An 18251-nucleotide genomic window follows, 5' to 3' on the forward strand; every position below is an offset into this window, starting at 1 on the left:
GTCAAAAATCTCATTGTGATCGCATTTGTGAAACCACCACTAGTCAACCCTATATCGAAGCGTTTGGTCCAAAATATCATGATATCCGTTTTTTACATATCGCCCAGCTCGATGGGTTAGTACTCACTGTTGATGTGGTCGATGTAGTAAACTCCCACTTGCTGGTCATAAACCTCCTCCCACCCGAGAGGCAGTTCGTCTCCAACACAGTCGGCGAACGTCAGCGGTTTGGTGATCCTGAAATGATTTGAAAGGACAGCTCTTTTATACCACCTTTAAAAAAACAACCTTAATACTGCCGATACGAATCGATCCGGCCCAGATGCAACCCAAGAGTGACCCAGAACAATCAGATAAGTAATATCACACATAATACATTGTTTATAAGAGATTATCAGTGTGTTTTCTGGCCAGTTTTGCGGCTAAGAAGATAGACAAAGCGCTGAACTATCCTGCAGAGCGTGATGAGTCGGTTAAAATGGGCGGTCAAAGGAAGCGGGCTGAACTTAACCACGCTTTTGCCTCCTGTCCTATCTGCCCATCCACTATATTTATGAGTAACAGCCTTGGATCACTGCACAGTTTTTAAATAGGCTCCTGCTTAAAATGTTGGCCATCTATTTCCTGGTTTTAAAATCTTGCCCAACTCAATTTGTGTTTGAATGGCTCTGCTACTCAGTCTCTTTGGATTAGTGTGCTCATCATGTCACCCGTAAAAAAAATTATATTACAGAAGTACCCAACTAAACACTTTTCCACCATAGTCTTTATTTCATAATTCTTCTTAGATTGGAGTTTGACATAACCATACATCTGCTTTTCTGTCTCGCACATTACGTCATTTTTCCTGTTAGCATCAACTGGCCTTCAGGGCGCTGTGTTTATGAAAGATGTTTTCAATGTCAAATCGAGGGGAAAGAAGCAAAAAGTAAACACGATCTAAAGAAAATTCTCCCCCCCCACCCTCAACTGCAGAGCTGCACTGCCTCCCACGTTCTGAGATGCATATTAAGGTCGCAAAGAGAAACCCCGTCACAGGATAGCAATTATCCAGAGCGATCCTTTCAATCCAACTACGTAGCTTTTGTTTCACAGCGAGCACTAAAACAATTACTGAGGCAAGTATGAATACATATTGGTACTGTAGGTTTATCCATTTCTATGATGCACTTGAATTATTCAAACTGGTCAATCATGACAAAACTCGCTATTTTCATATGTCGAGCAACTGCTCCACTCATCCACATATCCCAACAGTGCAAACCAAATCTCTGATAAATGGATTTCTCTGAGAAAGTGTGTCTGCATCATTAGTACAAGTTGAACAAAAATAAATTGAGCATGAAATACCAATGTTATACAAAAAAGAAGCCAAGAAAATTATTCATTTATATATGAAAAACACACACCATAAGATGCCGATTCACTAACGTTTACTTTATGGTCTGAAACTATACTTTTATACTTAGACTTGTGTTGGTGATTGTCAGATTTACAAGCTTGTGTGTTTTCCAAGGATAGGAAAGGTGTTCCGTGCCCTGAGGGGATGAGCAGACCAGTTCAGGGGGGCAGGAGACCGGCTGAGAAAATTACATCAGTCTTGCTTACTACCTGCGTGAAGGTGGGCCTTTTCTTGCATGCCACTCAGAGCAGACTTGGCTTTTCCACTTGGAAATATATATTTTTTTATATATTTATTTATGTTGTATGTCTACTGCAATCATATGATAGATACTTTATTGTTCCCCAAAGGGGAAATTCAAGGTCCCAGTAGCTTACAGACATCACGCACAACATGCACATACCTCATAACAGGATGTTAAAGTAACAAATAAACAAATCCCCATGAATAATACACACACACACACGCACACACACACACACACACACACGAAAAGTAACTACATTTAACATACTACTTTTTTTTTTTTTTTTTTTTTTTTTTAAATCGAGAATCATTTTTGAAAATCAGAACTTAATATTGACTCGAATCTTGAGTCTAAAAGACTGAATCGTACGCCCCAAAATACAGAGAAAAATGTAGTTTTTTAACATTAAAGTCTGTGTTTGTAAGCTCAATATGTCTCCTTTAAATTTTGTTCAATTAGTCAGACAAGTATCAGTACTATATGGTAATTAAGTACATATAAAATGTATGCATGTAAACATACATAAACACAGCATAAAGTACGCTCCATGTGTATTATTTAGCTTACATTGTGAAGCCTGAAACATTTTGTCCTTTTAGACTAACTGATTTGTGATTTAAAACTCTTCTTGGACTTTCTTCTTTAAAGAATTTGGATGGACCTAAGGCAAGAGAAATGAATACCACAGTGTAAGGATTTATGCAGCCACGTGTGTCGATGCGGGCCCCATCAGCACACACTGTGTCAGGCCATAACAGCGACGATGACGGTGCAGAACTAACGGCATCAGGCCGATACAACGCTAACTCCCCTAATCTACACATATCAGTGAGCTGTGAACCGGGGGGGTCTGATGACAGCAGAACATACAGAAACTGAAACTGTCTGAATACCATCAATCAGCGCAGACAAAAGGGGGTCCGGATACAGTGACCCTTTCCAATGCAGTATGCTCACAATGCAGACAGTGCGTGAGGCGTGATCCTGGCGAGGCATGCACACAATGAAGGGGGGGGGGGGGGGCGGAGAGAGTAGCCGAGGCATTCTGCATCACATTCCTCAGTGGACAGACGCAGCAGCTCTCATCTCTGCACCAGATCCTAATCTCAACTGGGTTGCAAAGACCAGGTTCTCCGGCCAAATGCCACCAGCACTGAGACACATGCTGATGAATTATATGATCAGGAAACACAGAGGTTTCACGCTTTCTAAAAACACCCAATAAAGCCTTTTTTTTATTAGAATGGCATACAATGAATATGTAAAAACATATTTGCTGCACTTGTTAATTGTACACGGGGCGTCTTCAGGGTGTTCTGATGCGGATAATAAATTGTTAAAATGTGCTCTTTCTGCTATTTGTAACAACTGAAAAGATGGCGATCACACAGGGTTGTAAAAGATGTTGATTTTATTTGATGAACGTTTTATTTTTATTTTGCCATGTCCTTCTGAAAGGTTTGATAGATACTGTATGGCCACATCCTGAGATAAGGACAACAGTAATGTGGGACTGACCTTAGAAATTATTGTTGTGGTCAGATAATCTGACAACTATTTGTTATACTTATATTTTTATATTTTGAATGAATTGAATAATTGTTTGGTCTTTTAAGTGGACAGGTTCCAGAGAGAGCCAGAGGTGATCCACTTCCTCACATTGGAGGAACTGGAACCAGTAAATGTTTGAATTGTTTTGCTTGAAAAATTACTTTGATAATTATTTGATTATGAAAGTAGTTGGCTATTACGTTTCCATCATTCGGCTTAGTCAGTGGTTCCCAACCTTTTTGGCTTGTGACCCTTTAAAACGATACAAAGTCAGCTCCCAACCCCTCAATAAGATCACATATTTCTATGAGATGTGAGCTAAGAGGGATTTTTACCTTAGATGTACTAAAAAGTGCACACAACTTTATAGAGCTTATTGTTTTTTTTCTTCTCTTTTAACTACTTGATCATCTCCCAACCCTTAGTTTCATCTTGTGACCCAACTGGCGAGCTGGACTTCAACTTCAACTTCCTGCTGAATCATTACATCCGCCCACCCCTACCTGCTAGAAAAGCACACAGATGTGTGCCAAAATAAATTCCTACATATTCCCAAAATCCCCTAACAACTACACATATACTGCAGGCAGCAGCATGGTGACAGCGTGTAAAAAGGGGTTCGATGCAGCCAAACACAAGCACACTCCCACCTGGTTTTAGTGTTTGTCCAAGGTAAATAAATGTGCAGACACTAACCACACTTTTATAGTACATAAAAGACAGGGCAGTTGGGTTTTACGTAAACAATGAAGAAAGGAGGAACCATGATGACAAGAATTGGAAGAAGTATGTCAAAAGTAGGCCCATTAAGCAGTCAAAAAGGTAAGAGATGTAAATTTGGAACGAGTCAAAAAGGTTGTTAAAACAGGGAAGACAACGAGAACCTCTGGATGGGAAGCTGTGTGACGTCAGAGGGAGTGTAGTCCTGGTCTGCCCTCCGCCCTCCGAGAGAGAGAGAGAGAGAGAGAGAGAGAGAGAGAGAGAGAGAGAGAGAGAGAGAGAGAGAGAGAGAGAAACATGTCCTCCCACAGATCTGACTCTGAATATGTGAATGTTTCGGTTTGTCTTGTGACAGAAGCCTCTGTTTTTCCCAGTCATGTCTTGGTCTTGGGAGAGTGTGTACCCTCTGCTGCAGAGCACACACACACACACACACACACACACAGCAGATGTGAGCAGTAGGAGAGCGATCTTATGATATGATTTATTATAAAACAATATAGTAGTATATGACCATTTTTGGTGGGATCCTTTGAGCATACTAAAAATTTACTCAAATGCTAAACGTGACACTTATTTAGGAACATTTCTATCAGTCAGCTTTTGCCCCTCAGCCAGTCTCCTGTTGACTGACATACTGACCCGGGGTAAACCATGTTTGCTGACGTTGTCAATCGGTCAACACAACGCATTACATAACGAGTAAGAATGCTCTGACACCACGCTTCTCAGGTATGTAAGGCCAAACACTGATTTCATTAATAACTTTATGACTATAGGACTACTGCAACTCTACAGCAGGTGCAGGCAGTGACCATAACGGAGGTTTAACCACCAGCATGGCTATGGATGGCTTTCAAAGACAGGAAGTAAAGTCCACACAACAGCTGAATGCTCCGGAAAAATAAATATTTTTAAACTTTCGTCCGACAATGAAAAAATAAATTAAAAATTGTCATGTCGTTGAAACATTGTGTGTGCGCCTTGTTTACACACACAAAAAACTTTTTCCCAGTGCAATCAAAAGTTCTACTAAACTAAATTATTGAATTTAATTTCTACCAGCAGGGTTTACAGTTATGCATAATAAAGTGTTTGTTTGGTAAATGCAGCCTGAGAAAATAACCTGATATTTAATTTTTTCCCCTGTCCTTTCCATAATTATTTATTTTTTTACCTTGCAGGTGCACAGCTTTTTAAAATCAATCATTTTTATCACACTGCCATGTAACAATAAATAAGTTTAGCAAACATAAACCCGGAGAGGAAGCTGTGAAAACACCACAGCATAACACCGACAATGTCCAGCGGTAATGTAAAGCATAATAATATAGAAAATGTGGGCGCCCGGATAGCTCAGTTGGTAGAGCGGGCGCCCATTATCGAGGTTTACTCCTCGATGCAGGGGGCCCAGGTTCGATTCTGACCGGTGGCCATTTGCTGCAAGTCACCCCCCCCCACCCTCTCTCCCCTTTCACTTCTTCAGCTGTCCTATCATTAAAGGCCTAAAACAGCCCAAAGATAATAATAAAATATATAAATTGTAATAAATATGGTTAGTTACAAGCTGCTCTGCCAGCAGTAAAAGAACAAGATTAATAGGTTTTGTTCTAAACTGTTACACATGTCATTTTTAACTGTACTTAAATGTAATTTTTTCAATCCAAGAGGAAACAGAAAATGAGACATTTATTAGAATAGAAAGGCGAGACACTGACAGAATGACGAGCATGTTCAGCTGTGGAGGAATGAAATGCTGCCCGGCCTGCTCGTGTCCCAAAACTTCCCGGCAAAATATATTTAGTTGTCAACGACATTTGCTAATTCTAGACTAATCTGTGCCATCCTGGGTCGTCCCAGAGGATATTTCTATCTGCAGCAACCTTTGCCTGGCGACGGGCCGCTGCATGGGAAAGGCATGTGAAACTGGAGTCTGGGCCACTGGAGCTCATCTGGTCGGATCATCACCGCCAGCTCCTTTGTTTCTCTGCTGCAGCAATGTGCAAATGAAGATGCAACAAACAGCGGACTCCGCAGTACATGACACACAATATTCCTTCTTTTATTTCATTATGGAACCAAATAGTCCGGGTATTGATGCTTTGGATTGGAGTTCCTATCCTTTAGCTTGACCGCAGTAGCCACATCACATCTTCCAGCAGCCGACACAATTCAAAGGCACTCATGTCACTGTGGTCTTTCATACAGTTCTCCACGTTCATATTAAAGTATAAACATGTAGTTGATCGCTCCACCAAATGTGTTCATTTGGACAAGTTGTCGCCATAGCCCGTTGCAGTCTCCTCAGTCTAGCAGTGCATATGGGATACAGTTCTGACACTGATGTTTAATTGTGAGACGGTTCCCTGTATTAATAAACCAAACAGCCAGTCTCAGCAAGCATTTCAACCAGTGAAAGTCTTTTATCATCCCAGAGAGCCAGCTGCTGAAGCCTACAAATAAGAGTTGCGGCTTGACCTCTGGATGACAAGCATTGCATATGTGACCGGAAAAACAACAAATGTCACAGACGGGCATGAGGCGATAACAGAAAATTCTGCATGTTCCCATTTTAACTCTGATATGCATCACGAATACCACCTGCATTCATTCTCATAATGTTAGCTCTTCTCTGGAGGGGGTCACAAGTCTGTGAGGAAAAAATAATGCCACAAGTGTTGTTGGTCTACAAATTCCTTTCGGTGTTAAAAAAGAAACGTGGAAACAACTTTGGGAGGAATGTCATTTATGCCCAGCCTCTCTGAGGGCTGGGTGCAGCATTTCAGAGCGGGGCTGAAGCAGCTGACAGACGGACAGACACCCGCTTCTCCAATTATGTGTCGAATCCTATGGAAATAGGTCTCCTATAAGTAGACCGACATCTCTGTCTCTGTACACATTTAGACAGCGTCTGGACATGTGGGATAGGCTTGTCTTATGTGAGGGGAGCAGAGTTTGGTTCCCCAGTGTCGCACCCTGACATAATCAAATTAGAAGATATTCATACACTGCTCTTCTTAGCAATGAGCATCTTCTTTTAAAAAAGCAAGCTTTCTCACCGATCGCTTTAAGGCAGTGGTTCTCAAAGTGTTTTCAATAAGGTACCCCCTTTAAAATATAATATTAGCCAAGTACCCAAGGACCAGTAGGGGTGCACGATTCAGAAAATGTCACGATGCGTTATCGATTTTTAGGCTCACACTTCAATTCAAAATCGATTTTACTCAAAAATGATTCTCAATTAAAAATGATTCAGAGTATACTATGTACAAGTTCCTTTTACCATGTGTATTATAAACATCATTACAAAAAAATATGACTCGATTTTGAAATCAGTAGAGCTTGAATCGATTCATAACTGGGAATCTTTTTGTTGCACACCATCAATGACCAGCGCACAACCTTTTGGGGAGAAATGGGATATATTAGGGGCAGCCTCTAGCTCATCCAGTACGAGCATGCACCCCATGTTGGCTGAGTCCTGCAGCAGCCCGGGGGGGAATCCGACCTGCGGCCCTTTGCTGCGTGTCCCCCACGCACAAGTACACACACACACACACACACACGTACACACACAAGCCTGACCAATATCAGAAGGACGATATCATCGGCTGATATTAGTCCTTTCCCAATGTATTGTATCGGCATTTAAAATTTACTGATTAAAAATATATATATATATTATAAAGAACCAAATATTCGTATTGGTATCAGCTTTAAAATCCTTTATCGTTGGGGCTCTAAGGGGTACTGTAAATGAACACTTATCTGGAAACTGACAGCTGTGCACGATATTTTTGAAAACGTAGAGGTTGAAAGGTCCGGTTATGAAAATAGCCGGCCACATGTAAACATAGCATGAAAAAAAGGGAAAAGCCCCAAAAATAATCTTAAAAAGAAGAAAAGGCTATATGAAGAGGCCCCACAACGCTGCAGCATCAGTGTTGGGTTTACTTCACTATGAGGATAAAAACACTCAAATGTTTAGAATCCATCACTAATAACATCGTGTAAATATTTTAGGTAAATATGCATGACGGATATTTTATAAATGACCATTTAAAAACAAAATCTGGTGCTGGTCTTCAAACAGATACTTAATGACCATAGTACCATTATACACAGTTGTAATAAGAGTTGACAAATGGATAAAAAAAAAAAGAAACTTCAATGTCTTTAAATCTGCATTACACTGTGTTAATAAAATCGGTTCATAACGCTTTTAAATGAGGGCGTTACCCAAAAGAGCTGCAAGCACATGAAAAGCTGCTGATTTACAGCAATTGTGTGGGATTTCAAAAAGCTATGACAAGAAGTAAAGTACAGAAACTTACACACCAAACGGGCAAAACCAGCGAGCGTCAACTACATTTATCTTTTCAAAAAAGAATAGTGCAGATGTGTGGAAGGGGGGGAATAAAACAATGGTGGCCCAGAGCTCGAGGCTGGTCCACTGACTTTGGCATGTCCTGTTTAGGTAGCATTCTTCACAACATACACATGAAACACACTGCTGAATGGAGCTGCGTCAGAAGGGGCATCAACACACAGCCTGGGAGGATGCAACGCAATATCGAGTGACTAAATAAAGGCCTGTAAATCATTTTAAAACATAGGTTCTCTTCTGGGAAAGCTACACATGAAAGGGAGTAACGGCTAAAGAACCGCTGGGGGAAAGAGGTTAGAACTTCCAGAACATGGAGCGAGGTGAAAGCTGAAGACAAACACATTGTCTTATTGTGAAAAAGAACATGGAAAAGCCATAGGACCAAATGACACAGGATCAAGCAAATGGCATGTTTGGAACCTCCCCCCCACCAAAAGACAAAAAAGAGCCATCATAATGAAAACACTGGGGGAAGCAAAATAACAGCGGGGTTCAGCGCATGTGAATAACCTTTCGGTGCTGGAAACACAGCTCATCCTTTCCAGAATAATTGAATTTGGTGTGCTTTGTGACCAAGTATAAAGGCCCCCCTTTGCTGAGCGGCAGGCCGGCCATGGCTGTTGCATAACCGAGCTAATAAAGGAGGCCTACAGGGCCCAGGATGGAGAGGAGGAGGCAGACACGTGGGAAACGGCCTCTGTTCTGCTGCTTTGTCTGGGGCCGCGAGCGAGCAGAGCCCCCGGGCATTAGTGTAGGCATGCCTAACATAACGCTCATTCCACAGCAACAAAAAAGCTCCAGAGAACGGCTTCTCTTATCTGCAGGAGCCGGCAGGGCCGCCCCGGGCCGCTCGAGGTAGCCACCATTCTCAAGAGACATAGCCATCATCAAGAGTACTGAGGGGGGTAGATGGTTCAAAAAGTGCAATGTTTTCCGGTTTTCATTTGGTGCCTTGTGCAAGCCATTTGTTGAGGGACGCTCCAACGTGTTCCCAGGTATCTGCGCACTGTGTTCACACATCCATCCAATTTTTCACTACACGCTGTCATCTAACCAAAAATCAGCTCCATCCAGCCTCCCTCGGCCGCGGTCAGATGTCCAACTGTACGAGCAGGAACACACTGGACCCCTGGCTGATGTGTAGCTCGGTTACAGCATGATCATCACTGACACTTGTGTTTAAGCTTAATGACTCTTGTGTTTTTGTGATTAGGCGATAATGCGCCACTGACGCGCCTCTCTGCGGGTCATCAGACCTGGAGGTTCGCACACATCGGACGCCCCTATATCTGCGAGCTGTACGACACAACAGATCACAGGATGGTAGTAGCTGCACTCAGCATTGCTACACAAGGTGCTACACAAATGGGTTGCTGAGGCCTGTGTAACGCTTCAGACACTGATCATGTTTTGCCCAAAATATGAAGAGTTTGATCCCTGCCAAATCAGGCGCGTTTCAGGGCCCTTAATATTTATCCTGTCAACTCACTCTCCAACACAAACTACCATGGTCCAATGAATACTGAGTGGGGATCAACTGCATTTTACTATTAGTTATTTCAGATTAAATTCACACTTCCTATTGAAAGGAAACACGGCTCTGACGGTTGTTTTTATAAAATATGAACAGATCATTCATTCAATCTTCACATCAATTCAGGTGTGAAAAGGTAAGGTAATATCAGCCTCAGCCAATAATATGACTCAGTATGATGAAAACCAAGTCCCAAGTGTAGATACCAAACAACAATCCTTAAACTACCAGCCTTTGATTTCAGTTGTACATAAAACTGAACAGCTGTCAAACTGGGCCTTGACAGGAAAAGTAGGAAACTCTTATCATCACTGCATTCCTCTCTCTCCTTCGGACATCCACTACATGCAACCAGTCATTGTATCTGCAGCTGACGGAAAGATCTAGGCTATATTTTTCAAGAGTGGTAACACTGACCGAATGGCTGACACCTTTTTGTATCTGTTGCATGTTAGCAGAAAGTCAGCTTTAGTGCTGTATAGTGATGTGATTTATTGGAAAGTCAGTATCAGGTGGTGACAGAAGACATTCCTCTGGCAGTGATAACCTATAAATCACTGAGCAGCACCAGAACAAATGCAGAGAACATTCTTTAGTCATGCAAACGTAAAACCCCAGACGTACATTCAATCTTAGATATTAGATGTTGTGAAACTGCTATCAGCTTCACATAACAATGGTTAATCAACTCGCAGGGAGGAGGGGGCCTTTGAGGAAATCAGGTTTTTCTTATCTGGATTACATGCGGCTTTTACACATTCCCGCTGTTGAAGAAATTAGCTGCAACAAATCTGGACTAATGTTACATAGAAACAGACTGGAACTCAAAATCAGCCATACTTGGAGTGTTGTTTTTGACATGCACTGTGAATTTCTGCCTTTCCCTCATAATGCAGTAGAGTTAAAATACTTGCTTTAATTCCCAGTAATCTCAACAAAGTCTGCTTTGAATGCCTGATTGAGCCTGTTTCTGGGTTGGTGAAATCCAAGTCCCCACAAAAGCACATCCTTGCAGGTTTCCCAGTGGCCCAACTAGCATTCCTCACATATTTTTACAAAGATTTCTGGGAGTTGGAGTTTAAAGGTTTAGCTGTAACATGCTCCATTCTCAAATCCAGTGAAACACACACATTATGGGTCATTTTTGGGATGGACAACAACATTATGGAGTAGACTTCAGAGCTAAACTTGACACACTATAAGACTTGAGGTGTCTTTGTATGAAAAGGAAAAAAGACTGGATAACACTAGCTCACTTTGTTACGTTAGGTGTGTGAACCAGGAATGTCTCAGGTCACTGGAAGTCTGGCTTACTGGTGAGTCCTAATGATTGGGTTATGAGACAGACATCAAGTTCCTCTTCTTCCATGAAGAAGAGCCAGATCTGTGTAAACCCGGGTGCTCAGTCTGACTGGGTGTATGTGTGCTGTACTAACACAGGCAGCCGTTTGGCGATTACCAACTGAAACACAACAAACCGGAAAGGCTGGGCTGCTGTCAGACTTTGCGTTTAAAGCGAAATACTGGGGCCGGGTTCGTGTGAGCAGAGCACGGTGGGTGACCACGGGCGTTACGTCCCGTGTTTGCATGGGAACCTCTAAATGAGACGGGGAGGCCACAACTTCTGCCAAATCTCATCTGATTAATCGGTCGTGGCTATATATCCTCCGCAACCTGGTGTCACATTAAAGGCAATGTACATTAACTGCACTAGCCCCCTAAACAAAACTGCCTTCCCTTGTAGTCGCCCCCTTCGTCCCGGCCGCCCTGGCATCTCCTCCAGTCAGTTCTGACTGTTTGGTCGGAGAACTTGTTGAATTAAAACTATTTGGTGTGAGTGTGTGTAGTCCCAGTAGTCCCAGGCCTTTAGCATACCTATCTCTGGGGTCAATCCATGAAGTTTGCCGGGTGTTGTGGTCGATAAAAAACACTCTGCCATCGTAATCCCGGGCTTCCTCCCAGCCCGCGGGCAGCGGCAGCTCCGAGCTCTCTCTCCGTTTACCGCCGCTGACCCACGGCATAGCGTCGGGATGGTGAGAGGGCTGGAGCCCTCTGCCCTGCTTTTTATCCCCCCGAAAAAGTCGGTCTTCACCGCATTCCCAAAAACTCTACCTCGACGCACTTGTCGGAGCAAAAAATGGAGACGCAAATACAAAACTTTCCACCGAGCTTGTCCGCTTAAAAGGTCCCGCTGAAGGTACATCCACGTTTGTTCTTACAACCCCCCCAAAAACAGTGCCAGTGCTCACGGTCCTCGGTCCTCCATGTTCGCCTCCTCCACCATGTCTCATTCCTCCGTGTCCATATTCGGGTAGAGCTGATTTGCATAAACGGTCGGACGTACGACTGAGCGAGTTCCTGTGTCCAATAGGAAACCTTCGGAGCTCGACACTCATTAAAGTGTATCGTTAAGCTTGAGAACATGTATTTAATGTTTTACGTCAACGAGAATTCAGTCGCAGACGAAAGAGTCAGCTATGACGGCAACACCGATAACTAATGTAGCTAACGTTACTGTTCATCTTTCAAACTACCTGTTGATTCCTGAGACACAACTCAATTCTTACTATCTTTTTTTTTTAAAAGGGTCACCTCAAAACAGGGTAATATTTTACTCGAGTTAATCCAGACAACACCACTCAACACAGTGAAAAAAAAACGTGGTTTGTCGTTGAAAGCAGGGTTATTTAAATGGTAAGCCAGCGCCACCTGGTGTCTCCAATATGCATTGCAACATAAACTGTCACCACAGCCCCTTCCTTACAAGACAGGTCCCGGGCCATTGTGGATCAGCAAGACCATGTTCACAGCAGGCGTTTTGGTTCGTCTCAGTGGTGGAAGTGATGATATTAAAAACGGCTGCATTCCATTTAGGCTTTTCCAAGGTCTAGGTATTTTGCATGCTGGCTCTCTGTCATGCTTAATGGGACAGAGCCATTAACACAATCAGTGTCACCTGTGCTTTTCCTGCTACAACAGATCAACAAGTCAAACTGTCTGCCCTAAAATAAATGTTCTTTTACCCTCATGCCTAAAGGCTCCAGGTTCATTGTGTGACAAGGATTTTGTAGCAAGTTAATTAATTGCAAACTTCTTAACTGGCTAACACTGTATACACCAGTTAGGCACAACAACCGAAATGACAGGGGACCCCATATTGTCAAAGGTTAAAAATCTTTGACTTATTTAAATGTATATTTTGCTTATGTGGTGTATGCTTTTATGTGTGCACTAGAATACAATTTAATTAAAAAAATGTAACAAACATTTTCTGGTATAGGATGTAAATCCTCCACACCAGACTCTCCAACAAAGCCAAAGTTTATATCAGAACAACTCAAAGGCAGTGAGCAGAGTTCACAGTGCTCATATCCTTATGGCCACTAAATACTGTAGATAAGGAGCCTTTAACAGCAGGAGCAGAGTATTCAAGATCATTATACTACAAGATAAAAAGTACATTAACAGATGACGCAATAAACATCATCTGTGTGTGTGTGTGTGTGTGTGTGTGTGTGAGACAGGTTGGTCTGCATTGAGGGGAGTTGCATTTGTTTTTGATTAGTATTTTTTAATCTGTGACCAGTAGGAACTGCACTTCAATGATTTAATTTATTTCTTCAGGTTATTGGTGCATCGACTCAAATTCAGTGTGACATTAAAGTAAAAAATCCGGTAAAGGGGGAAATTTGTTGCCAAACAGGTAGATCTGTGTGAGTGTTTGTGTGTGTGTGTGTGTGTGTGTGCAGCAGAGCAAACATGGACTCTGTGTCGAGACGTCAGTGCAGTCAGCTGAGCCTTCTGCTCTCAGTAGGAGGAGTTTCGCGGGCTGCTGGTTGTCTAAGTGTGTTTCCTCCTGGGAAACATTGTCTCACATCAGAGCGTTGATCTACCGCCGCCTACCATCGATTCCCACAGGCTGGGTAGTGTTCATACGAGAGCACACAATAGGCTGCACTGTTTTTTCTGTTTCAGTCACATGGGGCAAAAAGCCTGAATGTCACAAAATTAGGAATATCATCCCTTCTTAAATTCTAAAAAGAAATGCATCATCAATAATAGATCTCTCTCTCCATGGGGCAGAGTTGATCTTACTTGCATCATTTCATTACGTGTGTAATAAATTAATCATCTTGAAAGCGGTGATTGTGCATTTCCACACGCTTCACCATGAGCGCAACCTTCACGATAAATTAATAATTGTGTGTTTATGACTGAGTTTACTCATAAATACTGGATACAAGATGGTTATTTTGAAGAGAGTTTTAAGTTCGGTGAAAAAGGAGTTCTAATCTCAATCACACAGATTAAAACTGGAGTTGTTACAGTATCTCTAGAGGCAGCCCATTTTATGAGAACCATATCTTTGTTTGTGTTTTGCGTTTGTGAAAAATAACCTGACTTTGTTGTTTTAAGCTGGCCCGTGGTAATTTGTTTGCTTATTTGTACAAAGGGAGGGACACAGAGGATATATGGAAATGGCCATCAGGGAATTCATCTCTTACCCAAGGAAACCCACTGTATACAATCCTGTCTACATTCAATTTTCATCCCCTGTGGCATCTCTGCCTCTGCCCCTGCTGCCCATTGGCACAGCAGCGGGAGCAGGAGGGCCGCAAAGGGGAGGGCCAAACGGGCCCCCTCTCCTCCCAGCAGCAGAAGATGTGTGCTCCTCTGAGTGGGAACTGTTTGTGAAAGAGCTCAGAGTCCAGAGCCTGAGCGGTCAACTGTAATTATCAGGTGTTGTGAGCAGTTTTGGTCCCGACTGGACGTCCAGCAGGCCTCTCCATCTGAAGTGCAGCCACAGAAGAAGAAGAACTCTTGTGGCTCTGTGAAGCGTGGAGGCCAGAGAGAGTGAGAGCGAGAAAGAGCAAGAGAGCAAAAGATGGACACATGCGCCTGCGCTTTGGAGTTGATGGGGATGCTGGTCTATGTCGGAGCATGGCTGTGCGCTTTGACCACCACTCTCTTACCACAGTGGCTGACCATGTCCACTGCTCTGCTGCCAGTGGAGAGCTACGAGCAGGGCCTGTGGGAGACATGCGTGGTCCAGGATGTTGGGGGTATGGAGTGCAGAGCATACGACAGCCTGCTGGGCCTTCCCAGTGACCTCAAGCTGGCCCGTATCCTCATGTGTGCCTCTCTCGCCGTGGGCATGCTGGGAATGCTAGTGGCTATACCTGGACTTCACCTGGTCAACAGCTGTAAAGAACGCAGAAGCTCCAGAACCAAGAGGACTTTAATCATCATGGGAGGGGTGCTGGGGATGATCTCGGGGGTGCTGTGTCTGATCCCCGTGTCCTACATGGCCCATTTAGCCGTGATGCGTTTCTTTGATGAGAAAATACCTGATGTGGTTCCCCGCTGGGAGTTCGGTGATGCCCTGTTCTGCGGCTGGGTCGGAGGATTTCTTCTCATAGTGGCCGGGCTGCTTCTGCTCACCTCTTGCTCATGTTCACAGGCGGAGCCTCCGCCTGGGCAGCAGCGCAGATACCATGTCATGAATACAGATGTTTCCTTCAGGAAGCGCTCCGAGTACGTTTAAGGGACGAATCATAAAATAATGACCTGCATAGAGACTGACGGCACAGCACAATCATCACCTGCAGAACTGCACTTCACTGCTTCAAAAATAATGACGGCAATATCTGGTTTAAATCAAAGTCAACAACCCGTATAAGGGTCGCTGTATCTGTTTGTAAAGCAGTGACAATGAGTTAGTCTAAAATCCACCACCAAATCCTCAGTGAATTTGCAGCTACTTTGAATGACTCACCTGCACAATCCCACATCACATTTGAAAAGAACCTGCTGGGACCAGTAGAAATGAATGTTTTTTTAAAAGATGTTTTATAAAATGCTTATTGTACCTTATTCTGAAGAGGCTTCAGGATTCTTCTCCCATCAGTGCCAACAAATGAAGAAAATACTATTTCCAGTCTCTTTTGCAGGATGCCTTAGCTTTTAAAATGCTGTGATTTTTAAGTTATTCTTAATACTAAAACCTAGAGCAAGCACACATGATGTTGTGCCTGGTTAAGTTTGCTTATGGGCTGTATTGTGCAGCACATTCAAATGATTCACATAAAGAAGTATACTGAGCTTTTATTGAAAAGTTGTCTCTTTGTTCATGTTAAAAAAAAAAGTAAATTTCTTGTTGTATTTTCTATTGGGATAAACTGAATATAATCAGTTTGTTTTGGTTCATGTTAACACAATGAGAAGCTGTGACATGAATCAGTATGAAACAATCAACCTATTCTTCTTCAGTTATGTCAGAGTTGGAAACATGGCTGCTCTTTTGCTCTTTTCCCCATCCGGTAGTCTGTTAGTCACATAAACCTATAACCTATTTTGGTCTGAAGTGGTCCCTGGGGGGACTGAAAACAGCCGTCTTGGTCCGTCAGGTGTGTCTGGGGAGGTGGAAACACAGCTTGAGACTAATTCCATCAGATTTCCTGGTCACTCGCTGAGCTAAGCTGTGTTTAATGAATGCTCTAATGGGCAGTGTGTACTGTGAAGAATGTAGAACAGGTTGGCCTTGCGGCTCCCGCTTGGACATAATTACACAAATTTGCCAGGGTCAAAGGTCAGTTTTGCACTCCGAAACTGTCTGTATCATTTACATAGACACTGGTACAGTGACATAAATGTGTTATTGCATGGGAGAAGTATGACTTTTAAACCTTCACATTCTAATGATGGTACTTTTTGTGTATAGAATGAAGTTAACGAGGGATAATGATGTTGTCAGAGAAGCATATGTGGGCCGAGACATGACAAACTTTAGATTTTGAGGTTATCTGCCAGTCCGGCCTCACAGAGCCAGAAAGCACGGAGTGTATCGAGAGACACCCTCCTGTCCTCTGACGCCAGGCAGGCTGTGGGGGGGCCTGGTGTCTCCCAGTGTGAGGGCAGCTATCAGCAGGGGAGGCAGCGAAAAACAACTGCAGAGATGTTCTCCCCGATTACCGTAAGACTCCATTTGCTGGAGGGCCGGGCAGTGCAGCAACGTTAGGAAATGACATGTCGTCTACTAATTATATTTAAATGCATCCGATTGCAAACCTGAGGGATTGGTAAGCCAACTTCTCACAGCACAAAGGAAATTGTCAAATCATTAATTTTCTCTGTAAAATGATTGACTGCAATATCAGAAAAAAGTAGAAAACAGTACCTTTAAGGAACAAAAGCATGTCACTGGGCTGGTACTCTCAAAAGAACATAGTTGTACCTTTGGTCAATAGAACAAAATTGTACCTTACTTGTTTGTACCTTCTAAAGAGACACTAATATACATTTGAGGATCAATGATGTACCTTAAACATAGGTACAACAAAGTACTTCTGGTAAAGTTACACCGATGTCCCATGACAACGATGTAACGTGACCTTCTCACTGAATGCTCAGACGTGGAGATGACCAAAGTTCAAAGAGTTCAAACTTTGATCAGATATGATTGTCAGTGTAACATGTTAAGAGTTTCATTTTTGTGAAAAGCAGTACTCCATTAATCCACAGACTCATAATAATGTTCCTTAAACCTCACATTACCATGCAAGAACCCAACCCCCCTCTCTGTCTACACTGACAGGCAGGGATAAGAACAGATATGAGTACCAACACCAGTAAAGTACAGGTCCAAATATTGTGTTTTCAGCTAAATGTACTGAAAGTATAGAAAGTAAAAGTCTTTTTGATAAGTACAGAAAAATGGCCCCCAGGGCTTGGTCTGCTTTAGAGGGTTGCAACATAAATCTGGGGGATTGTGAGATGATTAATGGGAGAGGAAATGGGCCTTGAACAGCTATCTTAATGAAACAATCTGAGCATTTTAAAGAGCTCTCTCTATGGGTTAGGCATTGCAGTCCTATAACCACTTTAAAAAAAGGGATGATAATGGTTGCAGCCGAAGCACTGATATGATCTTTTTGTTCTAAACCTGGCGCCTACGTGACCCACATTGCAACCCTAACTGCCCAAAGCTCAGCCTGGAGATATAGATGTGTTGTGCTAGTAGCGGCTAATGGGGCCTGGAGCTGCTAGTGGACTACGGGTGTCTGGTTACACTACTTCTTTCTAAAGATTATTTTTTGGGCTTTACCACCCACCTTTAATTTTTTACTGGACAGCTAGGTGAGAACGGGGGAGGGGGGGGGACATGCAGGAAATCATTACAGGTCAGATTCAAACCCTGGACCTCTGCATCGAGGCCTCATCCTCGAAGTACATGTGCGCCCGCTCTACCACTGAGCCAACCCAGGCCACACAAAACTACTTCTTTCTCCACACCTCCAGATTTATTTCATTTTTAAAACTTGTAGTTTTCGGCTCTGATTGACGCTGACGCAAGTGACATCCCCTGAGGAAATTTAACAGATTTGGGCACAGCCCCCCCCCCCCCTGAAGC

General features: G+C 43.0%; 2 protein-coding genes across 2 annotated transcripts; one reads left to right on the forward strand and one right to left on the reverse strand.

The window, feature by feature from the left end:
* Positions 1-113: 113 nt before the first annotated feature.
* On the reverse strand, positions 114-12245 carry LOC117950116 (protein WWC2-like). The gene is made up of 2 exons (XM_034880852.1): positions 11717-12245; positions 114-237 (listed from the first exon to the last, which is right to left on the reverse strand). Exons 1-2 carry the CDS (start codon positions 11860-11862, stop codon positions 117-119), a joined length of 267 nt encoding a protein of 88 aa, XP_034736743.1. The 5' UTR covers positions 11863-12245; the 3' UTR covers positions 114-116.
* A 2172-nt stretch (positions 12246-14417) lies between these two features.
* LOC117950112 (putative claudin-24) lies at positions 14418-16910 on the forward strand. The gene has a single exon (XM_034880847.1). It carries the CDS (start codon positions 14727-14729, stop codon positions 15384-15386), a length of 660 nt encoding a protein of 219 aa, XP_034736738.1. The 5' UTR covers positions 14418-14726; the 3' UTR covers positions 15387-16910.
* Positions 16911-18251: the final 1341 nt, after the last annotated feature.

The sequence above is a fragment of the Etheostoma cragini genome, chromosome 9 (assembly GCF_013103735.1).
Source record: "Etheostoma cragini isolate CJK2018 chromosome 9, CSU_Ecrag_1.0, whole genome shotgun sequence".
Classification (NCBI taxonomy): domain Eukaryota; kingdom Metazoa; phylum Chordata; class Actinopteri; order Perciformes; family Percidae; genus Etheostoma; species Etheostoma cragini.

Coding starts and splice junctions, on each gene's coding strand:
- LOC117950116 (XM_034880852.1), bottom strand. CDS start 11,862: ATGCCGTGGGTCAGCGGCGGTAAACGGAGAGAGAGCTCGGAGCTGCCG. Junction 238..11,716: donor TGGATTGACCCCAGAGATAG/GTATGCTAAAGG, acceptor AAATCATTTCAG/GATCACCAAACCGCTGACGT.
- LOC117950112 (XM_034880847.1), top strand. CDS start 14,727: ATGGACACATGCGCCTGCGCTTTGGAGTTGATGGGGATGCTGGTCTAT.